General features: G+C 39.3%; 1 protein-coding gene across 1 annotated transcript in view; it reads right to left on the minus strand.

Moving 5' to 3' along the window:
• Positions 1-24,786, minus strand: part of SPRY1 (sprouty RTK signaling antagonist 1) — a 292,900-nt gene that overhangs the window by 226,041 nt on the left and 42,073 nt on the right. The window contains exons 10-11 of the mRNA XM_008143312.3: positions 23,587-23,741; positions 3,671-3,880 (exon numbers count right to left, since the gene is read on the minus strand). Coding sequence (XP_008141534.1) covers positions 3,671-3,880; positions 23,587-23,741 — 365 coding nt within the window. The remainder of the gene's footprint in view (positions 1-3,670; positions 3,881-23,586; positions 23,742-24,786) is intronic.

The raw sequence follows: 24,786 nt of genomic DNA on the forward strand, positions 1-24,786 counted from the left end.
TATAGATGCCAAAGGATGTTAAGAGCCCAGACAATTGGCCAAGGTGAAGTCTTAACTCTCAGTAGATGTATATCATTTAATCACTGTGTAGAAAAGATGCACAGAGGAAGCTAAAGGGTACTTTCATTTCAGAGAAAGAAATGTTTAAAGTCTTTCAATTTTTTAACTTGGGAATTAAAGATAATTATCACTACGAAAAGTGTTAGGGAGCTTCTCCTTTCAATGTATTAAAACACTTGTGTTTCCCAACTAGCTATAAAATCCCTGTGTCTAACTACCTTTTTCTGATCACTTTAAAAATGTATAAGACTTGTTTGAAGCTCACACTTAAATTATAACACTGAAAACCCTTAGGAAACAAATGCGTATGTTGGAGCCAAAAGGCAACTTTTTCCTCATAGAAAGATAAAACTAGAAATAATACAATGTGAATTCCCAAATGTTTTTACTTCATCTCGTAAGTTATATGACAAAGCTACTTTAACTCTTCTCAAAAAATGAGACCAAGATGAAAGGAAGAATGAAAATGCTAAGAAAAGCAAATTAGTTTTTCATGTTCCCAGCTTTTACTTTTGAAAAATTTAAGCATATAGGAAAACTGAAAAAAATGAACACCCATGTTCATTAAATATATCCTCCAACCAAATTTAAAAATAATACTGTGGAACTACACTAAACTCTACACTGAATAAAAATCCAGATTAAACAAAAATTGTAAGTAGAATATGTTAATCAATAAGCAAGTATGAACTCAAATTAAGAAAATTTCTTAACATCACTTACCTTTTGTGTGTGTGACCTAAAAGAACTAAAAAAATTAAAAAGCTCAACACATATGGCTGAGTAGCTCAGTTGGTTAGAGCAGCAGTCACCAACCAGGGTCCGCTAACCACTGGTGGTCCGTGAGGTCCGAAAGGTTGGCGACTGCTGGGTTAGAGCATTGTCCCAATACACCAAGGTTGTGGGTTTGATCCTCGGTCAGGGCACATACAATAATCAATGAATGCATAAAAAAGTGGAACAACAAAACCAGTATTCCTCACTCTCTGTCTCACTCTCTCAAATCCTATATAAGAAAAGCCTAATATGCTAAGTGTCTGGTCGACCGATATGCTGTTCAACCAATCAAAGTGTAATATGCTAATGATATGCTAAGGCCGCTCAATCGCTCGCTATGACGTGCACTGACTACCAGGGGGCCGATCAGGACTGAGCGAGATGGGCCAGACACGCCCTGGAGCCCTCCCGCAGTCCCTCCCCGGAAGGCCAACCTCCCGCGTCTCTCCCCGGCCCTGATCGTGCACGGGTGGGGTCCCTTGGCCTGGCCTGCACCCTCTTGCAATCTGGAACCCCTCAGGGGATGTCAGAGAGCCAGTTTCAGCCCAATCCCGCAGGCCAGGCCAAGAGACCCCACTGGTGCACAAATTCGTGCACTGAGCCTCTAGTAAATAAATAAATTAAACAAGCAAAAAAGCTGAACACATGGTTATTTTACATGAACAGTATCCAAGATAAACCTTTCAAAGAACACTTTGAATCATTTTCTCACATTGAAAAAAGACAAAAGTGAAACTATCTAAAGTTATGAAAAATTTCATATTCAAAAATAGTAGTAAATATAGGCCAGAATAGGCCAGAAAGCAGTCTTGGTAGCATCTGGAATGTTATGTTAGGTCATGAAAAAGTGAGATTCAAGTGCAAATAACTATGAGCTAAGTCCTTATAAAATAAGGTACAGATTTTGAATAGAGAAGAAAAATTCAAAGTTTATCATATGTAATTGTGCAATTACATGACAAAGTAGGAACAGAAAAATGGAGGTGACAAAAAGAGTAGAAAATGTCAGTAAAATGGCCATGTCCACTACCACAAGGTAGGAGGGCAGGAACCACAGAAAAAGCAACTGGAAATTTCAAAATAATTCATTACTCCAACATTGAAAACTGGTTGTGATTCAGCATAACATGGTCTCCTCCCCAAATCTTCATGATCCAGTATCTTCCACACAAAGAAAGGTAAGTATGCAAACAGAAGGGATTGTGAAGATACTGATGCTTTAAAAGTAAATAGGTTAAACATATCTGAAAATCATTCCACAAAATATTTTAAGACAAGTAAAATAAGTCTTATACTTTCAAGTTGCCAAGGATTTCAATGTTCTGAGACAGAAAATGTATTCTGTTATGAAAAATGTCTCTGGTGATATCAAAACATTATCTTTTTTTTTTTCTCCCCCCAAAACATTATCATGTACCTGGCCGGTGTGGCTCAGTGGCTGAGTGTCAACCTATGAAGCAGGAGGTCACGGTTCAATTCCTGTTCAGGGCACAGGCCTGAGTTGTAGGCTCAATTCCCAGTAGGGGGAGTGCAGGAGGCAGCCAATAAACGATTCTTACTCATCAAAGATGTTTCTATCTTTCTCTCCCTCTCCCTTCTACTCTGAAATCAATAAAAATATATTTAAAAAACAAAACAAAAAAACCATTATCATGTACCTCTTCTGAAATGAATTTGCTACTTAAAATATTTAAATACATGTTTTTGTGGTAAAGTCCACAGAAATGGATTTAAGGTTTTATGTATGTATATTTAGTAACTGGATATGTAATTGCATTTCATAAAAATTAATATCTGGTCCTAAAGTAAATGTAAAACTACATATCAAATAGTATTATCTATCCCAATAGGACAAGGCAGAACAAATGTGTGGGTGTGTGTGATTCAGAGTAAAATGTACATACATTCTGATGGCAAAAGTTTTTTTAAGGAATCTAGTTTTACCAAATAAAGTACCTGGTTTCTTTGAAAATTCTATGTATGTAAATATCAAATTCACAATCATCCTATATAATAAAAGCCTAATATGCAAATTGTCCCCTCGACGGGAGTTCGACCACTCGCACATGCGATGACCACCAGGGGGCGGCGTGGAACATGGCAGGTGTCAGCAACGCAGCGCTGCCAGTGGGCCGCAGTGGAGGCGCTGCCGGCCCTGATGGGCCCTGATGAGAGCGGGACCGCAGCAGGATGGTGGAGCAGGTGAGCGGGCAGTGCCAGGCCAAGGCAGGTGTGAGCGGGGGCCTGATCGCCTGGCGGACGGCAACCAGCGGTGGGGGGTGGGGCCACCGCCCGGCTCCCAGGCACTGAGGGAGCTGGGCAGGGGGGCCCAATGACTCAGAGGGGTGTGGGGGGAGCGCTGGGGCCCGGGGACCCAGGTGCTGCACAGGGCCCAGAGGTCAGCTGGGACCTGCCCTTCTACACCAGATTGCTCCTGCTTTGATTGCCGGCCAGGCCTAGGGACCGCACCTGTGCATGAATTTTGTTCACCGGGCTTCTAGTATTTATTTATAATTAAGTCTTAGATGAGCAAAAGTGATCAGTACAATTTAAAAATGTAAAAACTAAAGAAGACTGGTTTTTATTACACATGAGTATAAGAAATACTGAGAATCAAGAAACTAAATAAAGCAGTCTTCTACTGTCCATCTCATTATGCTGATGAAACTAATTTACTTATCTCTCATCTCCCTATACTACACTGCCATCAAACTCAAATGAAAATAAAATACTCCTTAAGTTGCCTTCTCATGTTCTCTGAAGGGCAGGAATGAGAAGATGGGTTCTAAGGGGGCTAGATAGAAAGTATCAATTTAAAAACTTAATGTCATACCTTTATTGCTAGGAAATTCAGTCCACTTTCATTGGCCAAAGCCTTTGCAATCATCGTTTTAGAGCATCCAGGTGGCCCATACAGAAGAACTCCTTTAGGTGGCTGAACACCCATTCGGGTGAAAGACTCTGGATGTTTCAAGGGCCATTCCACAGCCTGTTTCAATTTTAGTTTGATATTTTCCAGTCCTCCTATATCTGACCAGGATACCTGCAAACCAGAACATGTTCTAAATGTAAGTTTGCCAGGACAGAGAACTTAAAAAAAAGATCAACAAAAGAAGTACAAGAGAAGGAATAGACCATTTAAAAATCAGGAGGATCCTAAAAGAAATTCCAACAATATCAAGATTAATTAAAAGTACATAAAATGTAATCTGCATATCATAGAAATACTACAGAAAAACAAAATGTTTCTGCTTGCGAATCTTATATAAATAACTGCTTAAATGATTGAACACACTATTAAGTCTATTTTCTATTCTAGATGGCTTTTAAAATTAGGTTTCATCTGTCTGCAAATGGTTTCTGTCAGTGACCCAAAGTCTTATCAATACATCTAATTTCTTTTCTTTCTTTTTCAGCAAATACTTGAAAATATATTTCTGTAGGTACTTACAGAATATATAATCTTTTCTGTCTGGCATATTGATGAAATATCCTCAAATTTTTGTTCCTTTCCCTCAAATATGAAATAACCCCCAAACAAGAGAGCTCCTTACATATTATTTACTTAATACGCATTAAGAACTAATTAGGAAATAGAAAAATAAAACATGAATAGACTTTAAAGAACTTAACAACTACCAGTAATATGCACTGAAATAGCCATAGTACAATGGAAAGGGTCCTAAGCACAATAGCAAAGAAACAGAAAAGGCCTTTGGGAGTTCCCAGGAAGGAAAGATTCCTTCCAGTTAGAAAGCAAATCTGAAATTCAACTCTTGAAGCCTGGATGAGATCTGGAAATGTAAAAATATGATGAAAGACTCAGAAGAAAGTCTGACAAGGATAAGAGAAAAAAAATTTTGAGGGTGGGAAGTAAAATTAGAAAAGTTAAATAGAAGATATATAGTAGTAGAGGACCCTGAAGACTAGATGAAGGAGTTCAAGAATCTCTTTATTCACATAAGAAGTCTTTGAAGGTTTTAATCTAGAAAGTGATGTGGTCTGATCTGTGCATAAGGAAGATTCTCTGACAAAATTCATTAGAGGATAGAGTGTGCAGGGAGACCAATTACAGACCGACCACAAATATCCTTAAAAACAAAACAAGAGGCTTAAACTAAGGTAAACCACCTGTAGATAATGAAGATACGCCAGAAAGACAATGCAGGTCTACAGTGGAGGGTTCTGAGGGTGGAATAAGAAAGAGGGAGAATTGAAAAGTTGTCAAGACAGATTAATAGAATATGGACCACAGAAATATGATCTTCAGGAGGAAAAATAAACAAGATAGATTTTTTTTTAACACAGTTAAATGAATGATATTCAAAATATGAAAACTGAGTATTTGGAATGTAAGCATCACAAATTGAGCTCTGTAAAGAGGATAGGCCAGGAATGTCAGATTTCAGAAATCTCTACATACAAACAAAAGAATCCATGAGATCCATTAAAATTGCCAACCATGAGAATAGAGATGTGGGTATTGGGCACCACCTGCATTTAAGAGGCAATAGGAAAGAAGAAGAAGAAAAGTCAGAAAACAATCTACAAATCCAAGAAAACAGAAGGGTTTTGTTTTTTTTGTTAATATCACAAAAAGATTACTTTTCCTAAATGAATTTGCATGGTATGGTTTTTTGTCCACAGAACCAGGAGAATGCTGTATTACCAACTATAATCCTGAGATCATATAATTTTTTTCTAAATTGCTTTCCTGGCATTTATTTTATGAAGTAAGAATTATTGGATTAAAAGGTATGGTCATTTTTAAGGTCTCTTGATGCACAATGCCAGTTTATTATCCCAACCACTTCATCCATTTTAACAATAATTAGATTTGGAGAGGTAGTGAAAAAGAATATAGAATCAAGGGTAACAGCCAGGACTCAGATTTTGGGCAACTGTGTAATTGAGTTACCTTAAAAGACAAAAACAAAAAATGTTTGGAAATTAAGGAATTTGTTTTCAATTATTGCACTAGTTGGAATTTATGAGTAAAATAAATTAAATAAACTTTAAGAGAAATATCTTCTATGTGCTGGACTTGACTTAGGAACTGTAAAGGCACAAGGATGAGTGAAATAATATTCTCAAAATTTTGTAATCTAGAGAGAAATAAGAAAAGTAGCCTAAAAGACACAGCCTTTGTCTAAAGACATAAAATATCTTTGCACAAAATAATGCAAAAACTACTAAAAATATTTAAAATGGTTTTACAGTTCCTAAATATGTGAGATGGTGAGGATAGCGATTTGGAAATTCTTGCACATATGTAAGACATGGCCAACGTGTTAGAATGTGAAAATAATAGTAGCAATTCCCACTTCATCCTACCTAATAATAGACAAATATATAAATTGACCATACCTCCAACACACCCATAAACCACGCCCACAAGCCACGCCCAACATCCAATCAGAGCAAGCATGCAAATTAACCCAAACCAAGATGGCTACAGCCACAGAGAGCAAGGTTTCCTAGGTAACAGAGGAAGCCAAGCTTTCCGCCTGCCCTTGCCAGGCCTAAGCCTCCACTCAAGCTACAAAGTTTCAATTATACAAGGTAAACAAATTCAAACAAATGGTGGCAGAATGGAGCTTGAGAGAACAGGCCAGGGTTGCTGCAGGCAACAGGGGAAGCAAAGCTTTTCGCACACCCTGGCCGGGCCCACCCGCTTAAGGCAACAAAGTTTCAATTATAACCCCAACACAAATGGCTGCTGGCCTCAGAGGGAGCCCCAGGCTTGGCTCCGCTCCAGGCTACAAAGTTTCAATTGTAGAAGGAAAATAAATTCCAGATACCAGGGCCTCCGCTTGGGTTGCCAAGGGGCGTGGCCGGCCTGCAAACCACCACAGGCCCCTTGCTCAGTCTGCCCCACGCCCCAAGGGAAACCCCACCTGATCCAGGATTCCCTTCAGGGCAAACCACCTGGCCCCCACCCGTGCACCAGGCCTCTATCCTATCTAATAAAAGAGTAATATGCAGATTGCAACACACAATATAGCTGCCCCCATGTGGTCAAAGATCCTGCCCCCATGTGGACACAGGATGGCCACCACAAGATGGCCAGCAGGGGAGGGCAGTTGAGAAGGACCAGGCCTGCAAGGGAGGGCAGTTGGAGGTGATCAACTCTGCAGGAGAGGACAGTTAGGGGTGACCAGGCCCGCTGAGGAGGGAAGTTGGGGGCAAACAGGCTGGCAGCAGAGTGGTTAGGGGGTGATCAGGCTGGCAGGCAGAAGCGGTTAAGGGCAATTAGGAAGGCAGGCAGGCAAGCAGTTTGGAGCCAGCAGTCCTGGATTGTGAGAGGGATGTCCAACTGCCCGTTTAGGCCCAATCCGAGATCGGGCCTAAACGGGCAGACGGACATCCCTTGAGGGGTCCCATATTGGAGAGGGTACAACCTGGGCTGAGGGACAATCCCCCTCCGTGCACGAATTTCGTGCACCGGGCCTCTAGTATGATTATAAAGATAATTGGTATAAAATAAATACAGCATATAAGAAATTATAAAGGACAATAGAATTACCTGTTTTCCAAACACCTAAAAGTAACCATTGTTAATACCTTCCAGCCTTTCAAATACATGTGCGCACATGCGTGGGTGTGTTTTCAATGATATCATAATGTATTCACAATTTTATATTCATACATTTTTCATATTCATACAATTCCCAGGATTATTATGAGAATTAAACAGTACACTATCTATTAAATTAGCTGCACTTTTAGCCAGGCACACAGTACCTATTAATAAATATTAGGTATTATTTTATTTAAAGTTCTGAAACATGATTATAATAGTTATATTCTGAAGGACTAGTGACAAAAGATAAGGATTAAGCCATCACATTTGTGGTTCCATGAGCAATATTTAATTACCAAATTTTTTTATTCTTTTTCCCTTTCTCTGATTATTACATTTCTTTAACTAAAAGTTTTAAATTTTAATTCAGCACCTGGGTGCCAAATAAATGAAGTTTTTCTGTAGCTAAGGTATCAACTCAAAAATAAACATAAATCAGCTTAAAAAGCTTACAATTGCACGGAAGAGTCTTAAACACAGAAAGTCATGGGAAAAGTTAGTCTGTAAGAGAATAAACACCAGCATGAAATCATAAAATCCTAGAACTAGAACAGGAATTCAAAACTAGTTGGTTCACTATCCCATCTTCAGTCAGTATTTCATCTTTCAACTCCTCTCATCTTTCAACAAATACTATTTTATGCTCTTTTTTAAAAATTCTACAACTCTCTCTTTTTACTAAGTTACACTATATCATAACTGCCAGAAAATTATTTCTACAACCTAACCTAAATCACTCCTAATAGTTAGGGCCTTTCTTATTTTGTCCTAATGAAACAGTGAACAGCTGCTCACACATGGCTTTATAACTTTTTGAATTAGTAATAAAGTTAGAAATGAAGGAACAGCTGTCAAACAAGCAGAGACAGAGCAGTGAGATAAATTTCCCAAGGAAAACGACCCCCCATCCCCAACATCTTATAGTACTTTCTGGACAAGAATCCAACAATACACACAAAAAAATCAACTCAAACTACACACCCATGGAAGCTAAAATACCTGATGATCAGGTTAAAAAACAACACCAAAAAAACCCACAAACTTTTATAGACAAGTTCCAAGGGGACAAAATAAAAATTAATGAACTGGATTGCAGACATTGGGAGAATTACTGAGGGAGGAATTCAGTAGCTCCAGAGGGGCTGACAGTGTCTTTATATATCTGTGAGTCCTCTTATTTGCTAGGTGCCAAGTTTTACACTGCCAGAAACAAAAATTCTTTTTAAAGTGTTATTTTTATAGAAAATATTGCAACAAAGAGTACTTTTCATTTTGTTCTTTCATGCTAACAAGTTCCAACATAAGGATAAGAAGCCAGGCAGCAGCAAGTGTGTTGGCACCTGTTCCAAATTCTCTGCTGGGCCATACACTAGCTTTTTAACAATTCAAATGTTTAAAGTACATTGATTTTGTTTTGAAATCATAAACATACCAAATTTCTAAAGATACTACATAAAGCAGAAAGAAGTAAGTTGAGAAAATCCAACCTCCAAGATCCAAAAGGAAAAACAAGCTAAAGATTTCCAGGTGCTTCTTTGAGAAAAAGCAAAATTAGGGAGCAGCAGTGTTCAAATGTGTTCTTAGATCTAATTGAAAATAAGTGAAAGCCTTTAGCTTTATATAGTGAAAAGACAAGTATTTTCCCCTATGCTTTAAAAATGTATTCTGTGGAGAATTTTTAAAAAACAAGTCAAAGTTCCAGTTCTACTATAGGGCCACAAACCATCTACACCGCCAACTCCCAACTGATTAAAAATAAAAACTTTATTCAAAATTCAAACTGCAACTACATGAGGAGTCTGAAAAGTCAAGGTAAGTGGCTGGGACATGAGGCAAGTAAAAACAGGGAGCAGTATAGCCTGCACAGAGGGTGGGAGGGGCTGACTGTGCTGTTTTGTCCTTTTCTTTTCCCTCTGGACTCAGCTTTTCCCCTCTCCCATTTCCCTTCTATTTTGCATAACAATGTCACAGGTAAGAGCACAAAGAGCTAAAAAAGTAGATAAGAAACAATGTAAGAAACTATACACCAAAACTTCCCCACTAATTGCAAATTGAAACTGATCTGGGTGACCTTATTCTTTAATAAATCATACTAAGCACCTCAATAAAACATTAAAAAAAAACTATGAAAGCCAGATGTTCCTATTAATTCCTAATTTATAAAGGAAAACATTAAGATAAAAAAGAGGAATTATTCAAGTAAAAAAAAAAGCACATACCTCAAGGAACATGGAAAACATGATCAACTTAAAGACAAATGTTTCATAATCAGTTTAATTATTATATTGAAACCTGAACTTAATTTCTAAAATATCACTATATTACCATCAAACTTACTATAAGTTGTTCTCAGAGGGCTGGCTATGTATGAAGTCAAACCTTATCTACACATATATTATTATCTAAACAAGCTTCCCTAAGATCACAAACTTAAAATGGTTAATTCAGCATTAAAATGGTTAACCATTTCCAAAATGAGCTTTTAAAAAACTACTTTTGCCAGATGAACAAGTACAGGGAAAAAAAAAAGCTGTTAAAAAATGGAAGCTTTAAACAAGAACAAAAAAAAAAAAAAAAGAAAAACAGCAGTAACTGAAAAAAGAAATTAAAACTCACATCATGCAAATGATATAAAGCTTCACCTAAAAATTCTTTATATCTCATTAAAATATTTTATATTTTTTCTAATTTATGAAATGCGGCTGTGATCAGCAGAAAATGCATTGATTATTTAAGAAACTGCTTAGTAACCCCTACCATTCTTACTATGGCACAACAGAACTGGGAAAAGATAAAGGAATGTGGATAAAGGAAATGAAGAATATAAGAACAGAGGAAAGAAACAGGGACTTCTACTGATTGGCCCCCACTCCCAGGTGCTAAAGAAGCAACACATTCCTCAAGTGAATTTTAAATCAACAATAGGTAATACATGACCAAATGCCCCCAAACTGAAATAAAACATATAAAAGGCCCAGAAAAATTGTTTTAAATAGTAAAAATTTTTAAATAAATTTTGTTCTGATTATTTCTTTTTGGAAATTTGTGGTATGTGTGAATGATCATCAAATGAAAAGGCTCTTTGTTCTAAAAGTATGATGTATCACCAGGACCTTCCCAACATCGTGCCTCAGACATTACAGATGCTCAAGGTTTGGTAAAGGGATACATTAATGGGCAGACATATACTTCTCTGTATTATCTTCAAAAGAAAGCAGCAGAAGGGTAGAAATGACGGGGGGACAGCCTGGTAGGATGTGAGATGAGAAAACTAGGAGAGTAGCAGCATAGCAGCAGGCTCAGAACTAGTGAAAAGTGTCACCAACATGTGAAAGTGTACAAGGACATACACATGCCTTACATGACATTTTCTAGCCCAAATATGTCCAAATAATTGGGGTGTAAATTCAAACCCTTTCCTCTGATGGTTAGTTGACAATAAATATTAGCATATACAGAAAGAAAAACCCTCTCCTGCCAAGACTGGCCATAGAGATGCTCCAAGTTTTTGTTAAATAGGAGGCAAAGAGAAGAGGCCCCTCCCTCTGTCAGAAAGCTGAGCAACTCATGTAAGTAAATTCTTAAGTAGTTCTGACTTTGTATCTTGAGATACAGACCAGAAAGGAAGTTCCCAGATGGGCGAATAACTAACGCTGGCCAGAAAGCCAACATGATAGGGAAAGAGGATTGTCACTGATGTTTTGTTGAGAGCAGAGGTATAAGGAGAACGCCCTGACAAAGAATAAAGGAGATTTCAGAAACAATTCTTACAGCACAGTCTTTTATTTTTAAATATATTTTATTGATTTTTTACAGAGAGGAAGGAAGAGGGATAGAGAGCTAGAAACATCGATGAGAGAGAAACATCGACCAGCTGCCTCCTGCACACCCCCTACCGGAGATGTGCCCGCAACCAATGTACATGCCCTTGACCGGAATCGAACCTGGGACCTTTCAGTCCGCAAACCGACGCTCTATCCACTGAGCCAAACCGGTTTTGGCGTTACAGCAGTCTTAATAATGGTCAATATTTAGAAAAAGAACAAAAGATTTTTCCTTATACCATAATTAAACTTGTACTTGGATGCTAAATGTGCTACATGTAATAGCTAGGATTTTCAGCCTAAGAATCAGGCCTGAAAGATGATGCTAAAAGAAAATTGTGGAGGAAGAAGTTGCCTAGAGAAATTAGACATTTATCATAAGCATATTCATTGAGAAAGGTCAAGAAAGTCTCAAGAACTGTGCAAGCCTAGGTGGTGGTAGATTGTTGAGCAAAAATTAACTATCCTGGGGTAAAAGTTGTCTAACTTTTATCTTTTATAACTTCTGATAAGTATGGGGCTTCAGGTATTACAGGTATCAACAAGAGATCCGACTCTTATAGCTGTAGTTGATAGAAGTTTTAATATCAAATATCCATTCATCTACTCATTTACTCACTTGTTCACTCAGATATGTACAAAGTGAGGGATGAAGAATGCACAAGACTGACATGGTCTCTATATCGTGGAGCTTACAGTCTGGAAGGAGAGGCAGACATTAAACAAATATATTGGTAATTACTTAATTTTAAAACTACAAGAGCATGCAACAGGCTTGAAGGGTACAGCTTTCTAGACAATCTGACATTTGCAGGGAGATGAACACTGAATGGGAGTAAGGCAACTGAAGAGAATGAATGAGGTTGAACCATTTGGAGCCCCTAATACTTACCTTTAGTTCATCTTGGGGAAGAGATGCATATGAAAATAATAGCAGTCATACTTGGGGACCTGACTACGTTTTATTCCAGATTCTAATCTGGTAAAAGGGATCTATTTTAGCTTCCCTGATCCATCACTTGATGGGTTACTGTTCTACATCCTGGCTGCCTTTCCCTACTATCTCTAGATAAATTTAAAGTTGTGGACATTAGAGATCTTGACACCACTGAAAAGAGGAAGGCTGTAGATTAAACATGATTAAGAGCCACTGAGAACAAATTTTGCATGTAGGCCACACATCAGCCTAAATTCTGGTTAAGTACTCAATGAAGGGATGGAAACTTTTTAAATTAGATAATTAAAGGTTCAAATTTAATATTATACCCTTGTTAAGCTCTGATGGGAATGGATTCCACCTCTGTGGTTTTCCTCTCCAAACCCCATAATTCCAGACTAACCATAATAAAAATAGCCAAAGTCAAACAGAGGGACATTCTACAAAAGACCTGACCAGCAAACCTCAAAATTGTCAAGGCCATTAAAAAACTAATAAGAGTAAAACACTGTCACAGCTCAGAGAATTCTAAGGAGACAGATAACTAAATGTAATGTGATGGCCTAAATGGGATCCTTAATTAGACAAAGGATATTAGGGGGAAACTAATAAAATCCAAATAGTATGGAGTTTAGTAAGGTGATAGTGTTCAAGAAAGGTTTGATTCAGAAGGCCTGGGTTGCTCAAACCCTGCCCATTCCAAAGAAAGGTCAGACTTTAGGAGTGGCCCTTGTCAGGCATCTGGGAGATAATCTCTGGGCCTTTTAAATATTGCACCTGATTAAAAGTATTTTTGTATGCCTGAGGCATTGGGCTATGGTGTACCAGTTTGACCAGGTAAGTTTACCTGGGGCAATGGGCTACGTACAGAAAGTCACCAGGGTGAAAAGCCCTGGATGCCTAGCAAAGAACAATTGTTGGGTGGGACCTCATCACCAGGGTGACCTTCCTCCCCTAATATATGGCTGGTCATTCGGTTTGGACTCCCTAACCTTGCCTCCCTAGAGATAACAACTAGGCCTCAGCTGTATTTCAGCTCCAGGCCCAGGAAAGTAGCAAAACTAGACAAGCTACACCAGGGCTGACCTCAGGACCAGTGTGCTCTCCCTCCCTCCAGGCACATTATCATTACCTTCCTTACTCCCAAGCTCCAAGAGCCCTTTCTTTATTTTTATAACTTGCTTCCTAAGCCCATTTCTTCTACAAATTACTTCTTCTACCTTTGTGATTGTGAATATAAACTAGTGGCCCAGTGCACAAAATTTGTGCATGGGGGAAGGGGATGGTGTCCCTCAGCCGAGCCTGCACCCTCTCCAATCTGGGATCCCCTTGGGGGGTAGGGCCAGCCTGGGCGAGGGGTCTGGGGTGGTTTGCAGGCTGCCCACGCCTCCATCGGGGTGGGGGTCCCCGCTGGGGGGGGGGCGTGGCCAGCCTGGGAGAGGGGCTGATGGCCATTTTCGGGCTGGCCACACCCCCTTCAGGGTCAGGGTCTCCACTGGGGAACATGGCTGGCCTGGGTGAGGGGCTGAGGGCCATTTTCATGCTGGCCATACCCCCTTCAGGGTGAGGGTCTCCGCTGGGGAGCATGGCCGGCCTGGGCAAGGGGCTGAGGGCCATTTGGGGGTGGTTTGCAGGCCAGCCAAGCCCCTGGCTTTATCCGGAAGGTCTCCCGGTCTAATTAGCATATTACTCTTTTATTAGTATAGACTAGCAGACCGTTGCATGAAATTCGTGCAAGGGGCTTGGCCCATGCAGCCCCAGCTTCATCTGGAAGGTCGTCCGGACAGTCGTTCTGCTGTTTGGTCTAATTAGTATATTACCTCTTTATTATATAGGATATTCTCTTACAGTATGAATCTTGGCTCTGAATCCTTTCCTAGCCAGAACTCAAGAACCGAGGTTGCTGAACCCAGGTCCGGTCTGACTTGGTGCCACCGCCACCAACAGAATGGTTTAGCAATACTAATGTAAGATGAAAGTGAAAGAGGAATGAACCAGGTTAAGAATAGCAACTTTAAAAAGCTTAGTCTTCATCTTAGAGATGATCAACAGGTAGTGATACTGATGGCTTTTAAGCCAGGTCAGTAATTTCTCTTGGGAATATCACTCTAAGAAGTATTGGGACACAAGGACGAACAGGTGAGATCAGATGAGTGTACAATTTCTCCATTCCTGTAGAAGGGGATATGAAGAAATGTAGTGCCACAAAGAACCACATTAACCCTACCAATAATCTCCTTTGCTCCAAAGGAAAATATGTTTTTAGCAAACACTTATCAAGTTTTATTGAGTTCTGATCAACTACACAAGTGCAGCATTATTAAAAATTTCCTCAACATTATTTATAAAGTCAAAAGACACCCATAAAAAACCACAAACTAAGAATTTGCCGTTTATATTTAAAAGGAAGTGTTTGATTTCACCAAAGTTAACCAGAATCAGAGCTGAGAACAGAAAATGGTAATTCTTCCACCAACTTTTGTATCCCTTCATTTCTGCTCCTATAAAAGAAGTCTGAGAAAAGTAAGGTATAAAAAGAAAAGTGGAACAAAAGAGTTAAACTTTTAAAATATGTAATAAGGCTAAAACTACAATCTTGACTTTGGCACAGAGTATTTCCTGGTTAAAAGTAATCTACTTTCCCAAATGTGCTCTCCTGTTCAATTGTTATTACTTAAAACTATAAAAATGTACAAGAGAAGTTGGCAGGGAAGACTGGGATCTTGGGAGTGATAGAAGACACTCTTCTGTCTAGACAACAAGAACCCAAATCAAAAGAAACCGATTTCAAAAGCCCTGCCAAGAACCAATGTGGAATTAATAGAATTTCCACAGGTTGTACTATCTATTCCAAAAAAAGCAATCTGTTGTTTAGGAAAGCAACACAGAAACCCTCAATCCTTTGAATCTGTAAAAAATAAAGAAAATATAGAATACAGTGCTGTTTTTAAAATACAGAAACTCAAATAAATTCTTTCTAATTATCCCGAGGGTACATGAAGAGTGAACTGTAATTATGGTCAATTAAACTATTTAACTCAAATCTCTGCACCAGAAAAGTAATGCTAATGAGCTCATCCTATGAAATTCAACTGGCTTGTCACATTCTGATGATCTCCTCTCATCTGAAAAGGTGCCAAATGAAAATACACCAGTAAATTTTGAATATGTAATTAGTGAAGCAGAAAGCCTTTTGATTATTCATATAATTAAGAAGTTTGCTACTTTCTAAAGTGGGAGTAAATAAGGAGTGTTAGTTTAACTAATGACATGTGGTATATATTCAATGTGACTTGGAAGTTTAACCTGGACCCAAGTTTACAAAGGGGTTTGGGGCCATACAGTCAGTCCTGAGGCTCCGGTCGCAAAAGAAGTCATAGGTTCACATGAAAGTAAAGCCCCATCTTTTTATTGGCTTTTAGCTTATTCTGAACCAAGTGTCTAAATTCTGAAAACTGTAATCCAAAGGCAGTATCACAAGTATAAAGATGGATTATTTCCAGCCGAAACCGGTTTGGCTCAATGGATAGAACGTCGGTCTGCGGACTGAAAGGTTCTAGGTTTGATTCTGGTCAAGGGCATGTACATTGGCTGCGGGCACATCCCTGGTAGGGGGTGTGCAGGAGGCAGCTGATCGATGATTCTCTCTCATCGATGTTTCTAACTCTCTATCCCTCTCCCTTCCTCTCAGTAAAAAATCAATAAAATAATAATAAAAAAAAAGATGGATTATTTCCAAATAATAAGGGATAACTCAAAACTACATAAAATGAAATAGGGAAAGCCTGGGGGTCAGGAAGGGGAGGTTAAGATTCATAAATGAATTAAGCTTGATGACAATTAATTGGTATATATTTGGTTAAGATTGCTATTTATCAGTAATAATTGCTAGGGTGTAAATACAATAATAATGTAAAAATACCACATATTGAAAGCGTATTTTTTCTTTACCTTAATGAGAATTTTTAATAGATTAGAAAATAACATGTTTCTGCAGAAAATATAAAGGACTATTCTATATCCTTCCAGAGTAGACAGTTTAGCTCTATTACAGTCATCTTAATTCCAAAAATGTTATATTCATTGAATAAACAGTAAGGATCAAAATTCACTACAGAAATCAACTACTTTATAAAATATGAAAAATATGAAGAATGTGGGTAATAACCAAGTATATTGTATTTTGGTGTATACTTTTTCAGATATATCTGAAATGGACCATCTAATACATTTTTCCATGAAAAATTATATTCACTCATTCATTAAACAAATATTGATTGGATATTGATTGGACATCTCTTATGTGTTAGTCATATGCTAAATACTAAGGATAAAAATAAAAAGAACCTCTGCTCTCATAAAACTTAAAATCCATTTAAAAAATCATCAAGCTATACCCTTTTGATAAAAATTGAACATTTTTATAGGAAGGAGAAGATATTACAGTTATTTTTCATTTTCTTTTTAAAATCTCTATGCATCTTAAAATTATCCAGTACTATTCCTGATAATAATTTTGTCTTGTTTTCTTTATATTTTTGTGTTTTGTTTTGTTTTAGAGAGAATGGAAGAGAGACGGAAAGACAGAGAGAAACATTGATATGAGAGAAACACATCAATTGGTTGCCTCCTGCACGTGCCCTGACCAGGGACCAGGAGGAGCCTGAAACCCAGGTATGAGGTATGTGCCCTTGACTGGAATCGAACCCGGGACCTTTCAGTTCCGCAGGCCAACACTCTATCCAGAGCTACGGCGTTCCTCATAATAATAAAGGGGATCTTTTCAGTCAAGAAAATAAACTGCAGTAGAGAGTAAAAAAGAAAAAAGGACTAAAGTGACAATAAAATAAGATTTTGTTTAAGCTCTTTGTAATTTAAAAATTTTATCTCACAATTATACTAGTAAATTAGAGCAATCTTTTTTTTCCCAATTTTTTTATTAAGGTATTATATGTGTAGAGCAATCTTTTTGAAAAAAAACAACTTAGCTTTAAAAAGCAGATATTTTAGTCTGATAATTCAACTTCTAGGAATCATAAATGCAGTTTTGGACACAAATCATATTAATAACCATTTTAGAGAAAAACAAAAAACCTAAATATTTGAGAATGGAAGGGTAAAACAAATTACGGTTTATCCAACTAAGTCTATTATTTGGTCATTAAAAAGATATTAGCCAATAAATTTTGCCGAAACCGGTTTGGCTCAGTGGATAGAGCGTCGGTCTGCGGACTGGAGGGTCCCAGGTTCGATTCTGGTCAAGGGCATGTACATTGGTTGCGGGCACATCCCCCGGTGGGGGGTGTGCAGGAGGCAGCTGGTCGATGTCTCTCTCTCATCGATGTTTCTAGCTCTCTATCCCTCTCCCTTCCTCTCTGTGAAAAATCAATAAAATATATTTTTTAAAAAAAAGATATTAGCCAATAAATTTTAAAATAAAATGTTTACCATATAATTTTAAGTGAAAAAAAGCAGAATATAAAATTATATCCTATACTAAAATATCTATATACACAGAAAAAAATATTTAAAATCTATAGGAACTATAACAAAATATTAACAGTTGTTATCTCTGAGTGAAAAATTGAACTTTCACAATACATATTAGAATATTCAAAGATTCTAAGAATTCTTGTGGTAAAGAAATACATTTGACTTTAATCACCAATTAATTGTAAAATGCATTTGACTTTTAATACACCAACTGGTATAATCACCATTTCAGAATGTCCAAAAAAAAAAAGGGGAACCATTAATTTAAGTAAGTGGCTAACACTTATGGTCTCCTAAAATTAATAATGTATTATATTATAACTGGCAACATTCCCATCTTAAAACATTTCTTTCAAACTTAAATATAAATAGGCAAGTGTGATTTCAAGGTTTTAATTTCACACACTAAAATCTTTTCTCAAAAGATGAATGCTCAATTTACTATTAAAAAATGTTCACAATTAAATAGCTACTTGAAACAGGTTTTCTATAGCAAAATAAGCATTAAACGTTCTGCAGAAATAATTTGGAGATATTTTTGTAGATATAGTAGCCAGAAATCAGAAGGTGAAGTTTAGGAATCCAATTATAGAAATGTTGACTTCTCAGGAAATTTTACAATCTGAAGTGAGCATAAAAAGCAATATAAGAAAGTCCTTTGACCAGGGCTAACCACGCCGGAGCTCATGAGTAACATCACAGGACACCATGGCCCCATGCCAAACCATAAAGTGCCAAATGGAAAATGGCACCAGTCCATGGATAGTAAATACTGTATCAAAAGAAAATAAAGGAAAAAATCTTTCATTAGCTCAATTAAAAATGCAGTTATAGTACCAGTTCCTGCGATGAATAAATCAGTTCAGCAGGTCCAAGAGCTGACAGCCACTGTTTAAACACATTCTCCACTGGCAGCAACTTGAAGTTTAAAACCTCACTGTATGTTTCCCTAGTTCCTGAAGTTTTTTTTAAACTAAAGTGTTTGGGGATGGTGTAGTTGATTTATAACCCTATCATCTGAAATTTTCACATGTGGCATTTTATGGTTAGGCATCTACCTGACCCATTATACTATGCAACAGTAGCCAATAAAATTAAGATAAATACTGCAAATAAAAGTATTCATACCAATATGCCCAAACTTTAGGCCATAAATTCCAAAGAAATGAAAAGCTTCTACTAACCCAACATTAACCATTCACTATTTCATAACCCTATTTGTCAAATTATTCTTACTAAATTAGCATGTTCTCCTACAGAGCTTCTGAAAAACCCCAAAGGTAGGCTGTAAGTTCAGTAAGTAAATTTAAAAATGTTTCAAAAAGAATTCAAAATCACAGTAAGTAGCCTAAACTAGCAGGTAGGCCCTGGGGATATTCCCATCTCTTGGGCGCTGTTTACAAAATAATTCTTTAAGTTAACAAGTGTATCACTTAGCTTTTAGTGGCTAAAACAACAGACATATTATTTCTGAAAATTCTGAGGGTTTACTGAGGTTCTGGTCTGGGCAAACTTCGATTGGGGTGGGATAGTCTAACATGGCAACATGTCTGATAATTGGGTGGATGGCAGGACTAAGGGGATCTCAGGTAGGAGGGCTTATCTCTGCTCCACATGATCTCTCATCCCCCAGGAAGCGAGTACAGATTTCTTCACATGGCTAGTGCAGGGTCTCAAAGAGCAGCAAGAGCTGGCAAGCCCCAAGTGCTTTCAAACTTGCTTGCATCATGACTGTGAATATCCTATTGGCCAAAGCAAGTTACCTGGCCAAGTACAGATTCAAAAGGGAAAAAACTTAACTCTATCTCTTTTATGACAGATACTACAAAGTTACAGTACAAAGAGCAAACACACAGTAATGGGAAGAATTTGTGGTCATTTTTAGCAATCTACCACCCTGCAAAATGCACAAGTCCCTGCTCCACATAGTCCATGGTCAAATAAGTGTCCATAACAGCTCTTTTGACACTTCAGTCTCCATATCAAAAGACTGAGAAATCCTGCAGCAAAGAAATACAGTTGACTTTATTTACACCAGCATTTCCCAAACTTATCCTATATAATAAAACCCTAATATGCAAATTGACCAAACCGTGGAACTACCAGTCACTATGATGCGCACTAACCACCAGGGGCAGACGCTCAATGCAGGAGCCTCCCCCAGTTGGGGCCAGCAAGCGGGCAGTGCCAGGCTACCGGCCAAGGAAGGTGCCAATGGGGACCCCTTGATCGCCCTGCCTGCCGATTACCCCGCAGAGGGAGGCGACTGGTGACAGCAAGGGTTTGGGGGACCCCCAATCGCCTTACAGATTGGCCCTGATCTCCAGCCAGGCCTAGGGAACCTACCCTATATATTGGGAACAGTCTCTTAGATTTAAAAATTAAAACCTGACAAGGCTACTCTAACACTGAAAAAACAGGATGATGCAGTGATGACATGCATGGACTCTGGCTTGCACATTTTGTGGTCAGCCCTGATTCTGACACTTATTACTGTGTGACAAAGCCAATTGCTTAACTTCTCTCTGCTTCAGTTTTTCCACCCATAAGATGAGGGAAATGGTACTGCTGTCACAGAAGGATCATGTTATATACTACTTTTTATAATTAGGGCAAAAAAAGTGAAGTTGCCCATACAACAGCAAGATGCCTTTCACCTGTATGAAAAGTATGGTCACTGGTGCATGCAGCGTCCCGGATTGCGAGAGGGATGTCCGACTGCCAGTTTAGGCCCAATCCCCATGGGAATCGGACATCCCACGAGGGGTCCCAGATTGCGAGAGGGCGCAGGCCGGGCTGAGGGACACCTACCCCCATGCGCAAATTTCGTGCCCTGAGCCTCTAGTCCTATATAATAAAGGCTAATATGCAAATCGACCGAATGGCAGAACGACCGGTCGCTATGATGCGCAGTGACCACCAGGAGGCAGACGGTCAACGCAGGAGCTGCCCCCTGGTGATCAGTGCGCTCCCACAGCGGGAGTGCTGCTCAGCCAGAAGCCGGGCTCATGGCTGGCGAACACAGTGGTGCTGGCGGGAGCCTCTTCTGCCTCCACAGCAGCGCTAAGGACCCCTCGGGGGATGTCCAACTGATGGCTTAGGCTTGGGGGGAGCGGGCCTAAGCCGTTAGTCAGACATCCCCCAGGGGCTCCCGGACTGTGAGAGGGTGCAGACTGGGCTGAGGAACCCCCCCCCCCCCCCCGCCGAGTGCACGAATTTCATGCACTGGGCCTCTATTTGACCATAAAACACATTTTTCAAGTTATGGTCACTTTTAAAAGTAAAAAAACCCCACTGATTTCTTCTCACTATATGGTTCCACAACCTACTCTGTTGACTTGCTATCTTTTGAGTCTTTTTTTTAGCTTATGATTAAAAAATGTTACTGACCAACGCCGAAACTGGTTTGGCTCAGTGGATAGAGCGTCGGCCTGCGGACTCAAGGGTCCCAGGTTCGATTCCGGTCAAGGGCATGTACCTTGGTTGTGGGCACATCCCCAGTAGGGGTTGTGCAAGAGGCAGCTGATCGATGTTCTCTCTCATCGATGTTTCTAACTCTCTATCCCTCTCTCTTCCTCTCTGTAAAAAATCAATAAAATATATTTAAAAAAAAAATGTTACTGACCAAGAAAACTGTGAATATTAACACATCTATACACAATGAGGCAAATGGTTCAAAATTACATCTGACTCTCTCACAAGGCTTCTAAGTTTTCAAATAGCTGTAATGTTAGAGCTTTTACAAGAGTGTCTCAGCAGCAACAGAACTACCTCAAAAGAGAAATTTAAATGGTGTGATATTATAGAGGCAAAAGGAAAGAACAGTCCAAAATTCCACTCTTCTATCAGAACTCTCCTAAAACTGATAGAGAGCAATCTGTTAACTTTCCTTGAGCAGCACAGAGACACAGTTCAGGCAAGCTTAATGGCCCATCCTCTACCGCAATACTACCAATGCTTTGTTTCAATGTTCATTTTCCAGAAATCTATATCTATATACAATAGAGAAATATGCTAATTAACTAGGACACCATAACGGGTCAACCAGACAGGAGGAAGTTGCGCACGCAGCATCAGGGGCAGGGTGGCAGGGGCCTCCGCGCACGTGTGCTGAGGGAGGGCCTGACCAGCAGCGGCCGGGGCTGCTTCAAGGGCCGAAGAGGGAGGCAGGGCTGGACCAGCAGTGGCCACGGCCGCTGCGAGGCCCGGGGAGCGAGGCAGGGCCGGAATGGCAGCAGCCACGGCTGCTGTGGGGCCTGGGGAGCAAGGCAGAGCCGGACCATCAACTCAAGGGTGGGCGGCGCCGTGCGATTTCAAATCATGCGCTAGGCTCCTAGTCCTATCTAATAAAAATGGAATATGCAAATTGACCATCACTTCACAACAAAGATGGCAGCACCCACAGCCAATAAAGAGGGAATATGCAAACTGACGCGACAAAGATGGCAGCGGCCAGACCATGGCGACAACGCAGACATTCTGCCCCGCCCCAGCTGCTCCTGGCCTCTGGGCAGCGCGCGAAGGCAGAAGGAGGCCCTGGGCCAGAGCGAAGGCCCAGGTCCCAGGTGCCAGCAGCCAGAGGAAGGAAGGCCTATTCTTGCACAAATCTTCATGCATCAGGCCTCTAGTATTAATATAACAGGCTCACTTGGGACACAGAGGACATAACAAATGATCCACACAGAAAAGGTAACTTCTTGCCCTTGTGGTGATTGGATTAAGAACTTTGCAAAGACTATCTATGATAAACTAAATGTAAAAGGACCCCACAATCTATCAGGTATCATTAGTAGAAGGCATCATAACTAGAAGATATTTTTGTTCTGAAATTAGCCTAGATGACATTTTCTGATAAAACTAAACATGCAATTAGTATACTACCCAGCAACTGCACTCTTGGGCATTTATTCCAGAGAAATGAAAACTTACATTCACATAAAACCTGTACAAGAATGTTCATAGCAGCTTTATTCATAATAGCCCCAAAATGGAAACAGCCCAGATATCCTTTAACAAACAGATGAGTGGTTAAACTACGGTACATATACCACAGACTACTACTCAGCAATAGAAAGGAACAAACTATTGATACACATGACAATTTGGATGCATCTCCAGGGAATTATACTAAGTGAAACAACCTAATCTCGAACTGCTCTATACTATATAATTCCAACATTTCTGAAATGACAACATTTTAGAGATGGGTGTAGTAACAAGGTGGGTGTGATTATTATACTAGTAAAAGGGCAAAGCAGGGGACCACTGTGGTGGTGGAACTTTTTAGCATCTCGATTCTGGCAAGATGCACAACCTTTACATGTAATAAAACTGCATAGGTGTAAATATACACATGTGCGTAAACACACATAAAGGAATACAAGTAACTCTGGGAAAATCTGAATAAGATCAATGATTACGACAATATAAATATCCTGCTTGTGATAATGTACTCTAGTTTTGCAGATGTTACCACCAGGGGAAACTTGGTAAACAATAAACATGATCTCCCTATAGCAGTGATGGGCAACCTTTTGAGCTTGGTGTGTCAAACTTCGCCAAAAAACTGAGCATAACTCGGGTAGTGTATCACTTTGAGGAAAAAACATTATTTCGCAAATGTTTCATCCTCAGGAGCAGCAAATGTTTCATCCTCGGCATGTGACCACCTCAGCGGCGCGTGTCATCAAAAATGGCTACGCGTGTCAGTGCTGACACACATGTCATAGGTTCGCCATCACTGCCCTATAGTATTGTTTAGAACTGAATCTACAATTACCCCCACAAAAATTTCAATTAAAAAACTTTTTTTTTTTAAGGTTAGCCTAGGAAGGTAGTTTCCCTGGAGCCTCAGTTTCTTTCAGAGTTGAATTCAAACAGTGTGGCTTGCATGGGGGATACAAATGACTTACACTTGGGACATCAACTGCAACCTCCCTCATGGCACTGGGCCTGACGTCATTCATTCCCTGCAAGAAATCATTCAGAGTAATCTTCACCAACGCAGCCACCTTGCTGTCAGGGAGGTTAGGCTGTTTCTTGAGGACTCTCCGTAAGGCATTGAGACCTACAAAGAGAAAATTAACACAATATTTATCTTTTATCCCATAAATACAGACTGAACCATTACCATTAAAAATAATAACAACCCAAAACCTCATGCATATTTTAGCATTTCAAATGTGTTATGCTTGTGTGTATATATGGGGGTGGGAGGGTGGAGAAGAATATGGAAGAATGTGGGGGGATAAAGGCAAAACTCCACGTGCTTAGTTTGGTAGGGAAAATACAACAAACTGATATGAAATAGGAAAAGACAGATACTTTAAAATTGTGAAATAAAATAAAAAAATATACATAAAAAAGACCATAAAGGTCCATCAAAATAATCTGTTTGGAGAATTTCCTTTAACAGGATAAAATATTAAAATAATAACATATCTTTTGCTTCTTAACTTCTTGTCAATATATTCAAACTAGAGCTACAAGTTTGATAAGGTATTGGCAGAACATCTGAAAGGAAATACTCAGTTGGCAGGTTAGAAATGTAGTTTTGGAATTCAAGAGGAAGCCAGGCTTCAGTGTTATGTTCTATTATAAGATGGAAGAGACCTGTAAGAGGACACTAGGGGCTGTCACCCAGCCCTCTCTCTGTGTCATTCTGTGAAAATTGAGGTTCGGGGAACTGGTGCAAATGCCACTGCTCTGGCTACTTCTGCTACTATCAGTAATATTCTGTCCTTTGACAATGACCAGGAATACCGTGTCTTCTGCAAGCACTTGTGAAACTTGTTAGTTTGCAAGTAGGGTAAAAATCTCAGACCCTTCTGCTCTAGCCGGTTTGGCTCAGCGGATAGAGCATCGGCCTGCGAACTGAAGGATCCCAGGTTCAATTCCAGTCAAGGGCACATGCCTAGGCTGTGGACTCGATCCCCAGTGGGGGACTTGCAGGAGACAGCCGGTCCATGATTCTCTCTCATCATTGATGTTTCTATCTCTCTCTCCCTCTTCCTTCCTCTCTAAAATCAATAAAAAGATATATATATATATTAAAAAATCTCAGACATTTCAGAGCTCTTGACACAAAAATAAAAGTTTATGTTAAATTAGGT

Source organism: Eptesicus fuscus, chromosome 6, assembly GCF_027574615.1.
Source record: "Eptesicus fuscus isolate TK198812 chromosome 6, DD_ASM_mEF_20220401, whole genome shotgun sequence".
In the NCBI taxonomy this organism is placed as follows: Eukaryota; Metazoa; Chordata; class Mammalia; order Chiroptera; family Vespertilionidae; genus Eptesicus; species Eptesicus fuscus.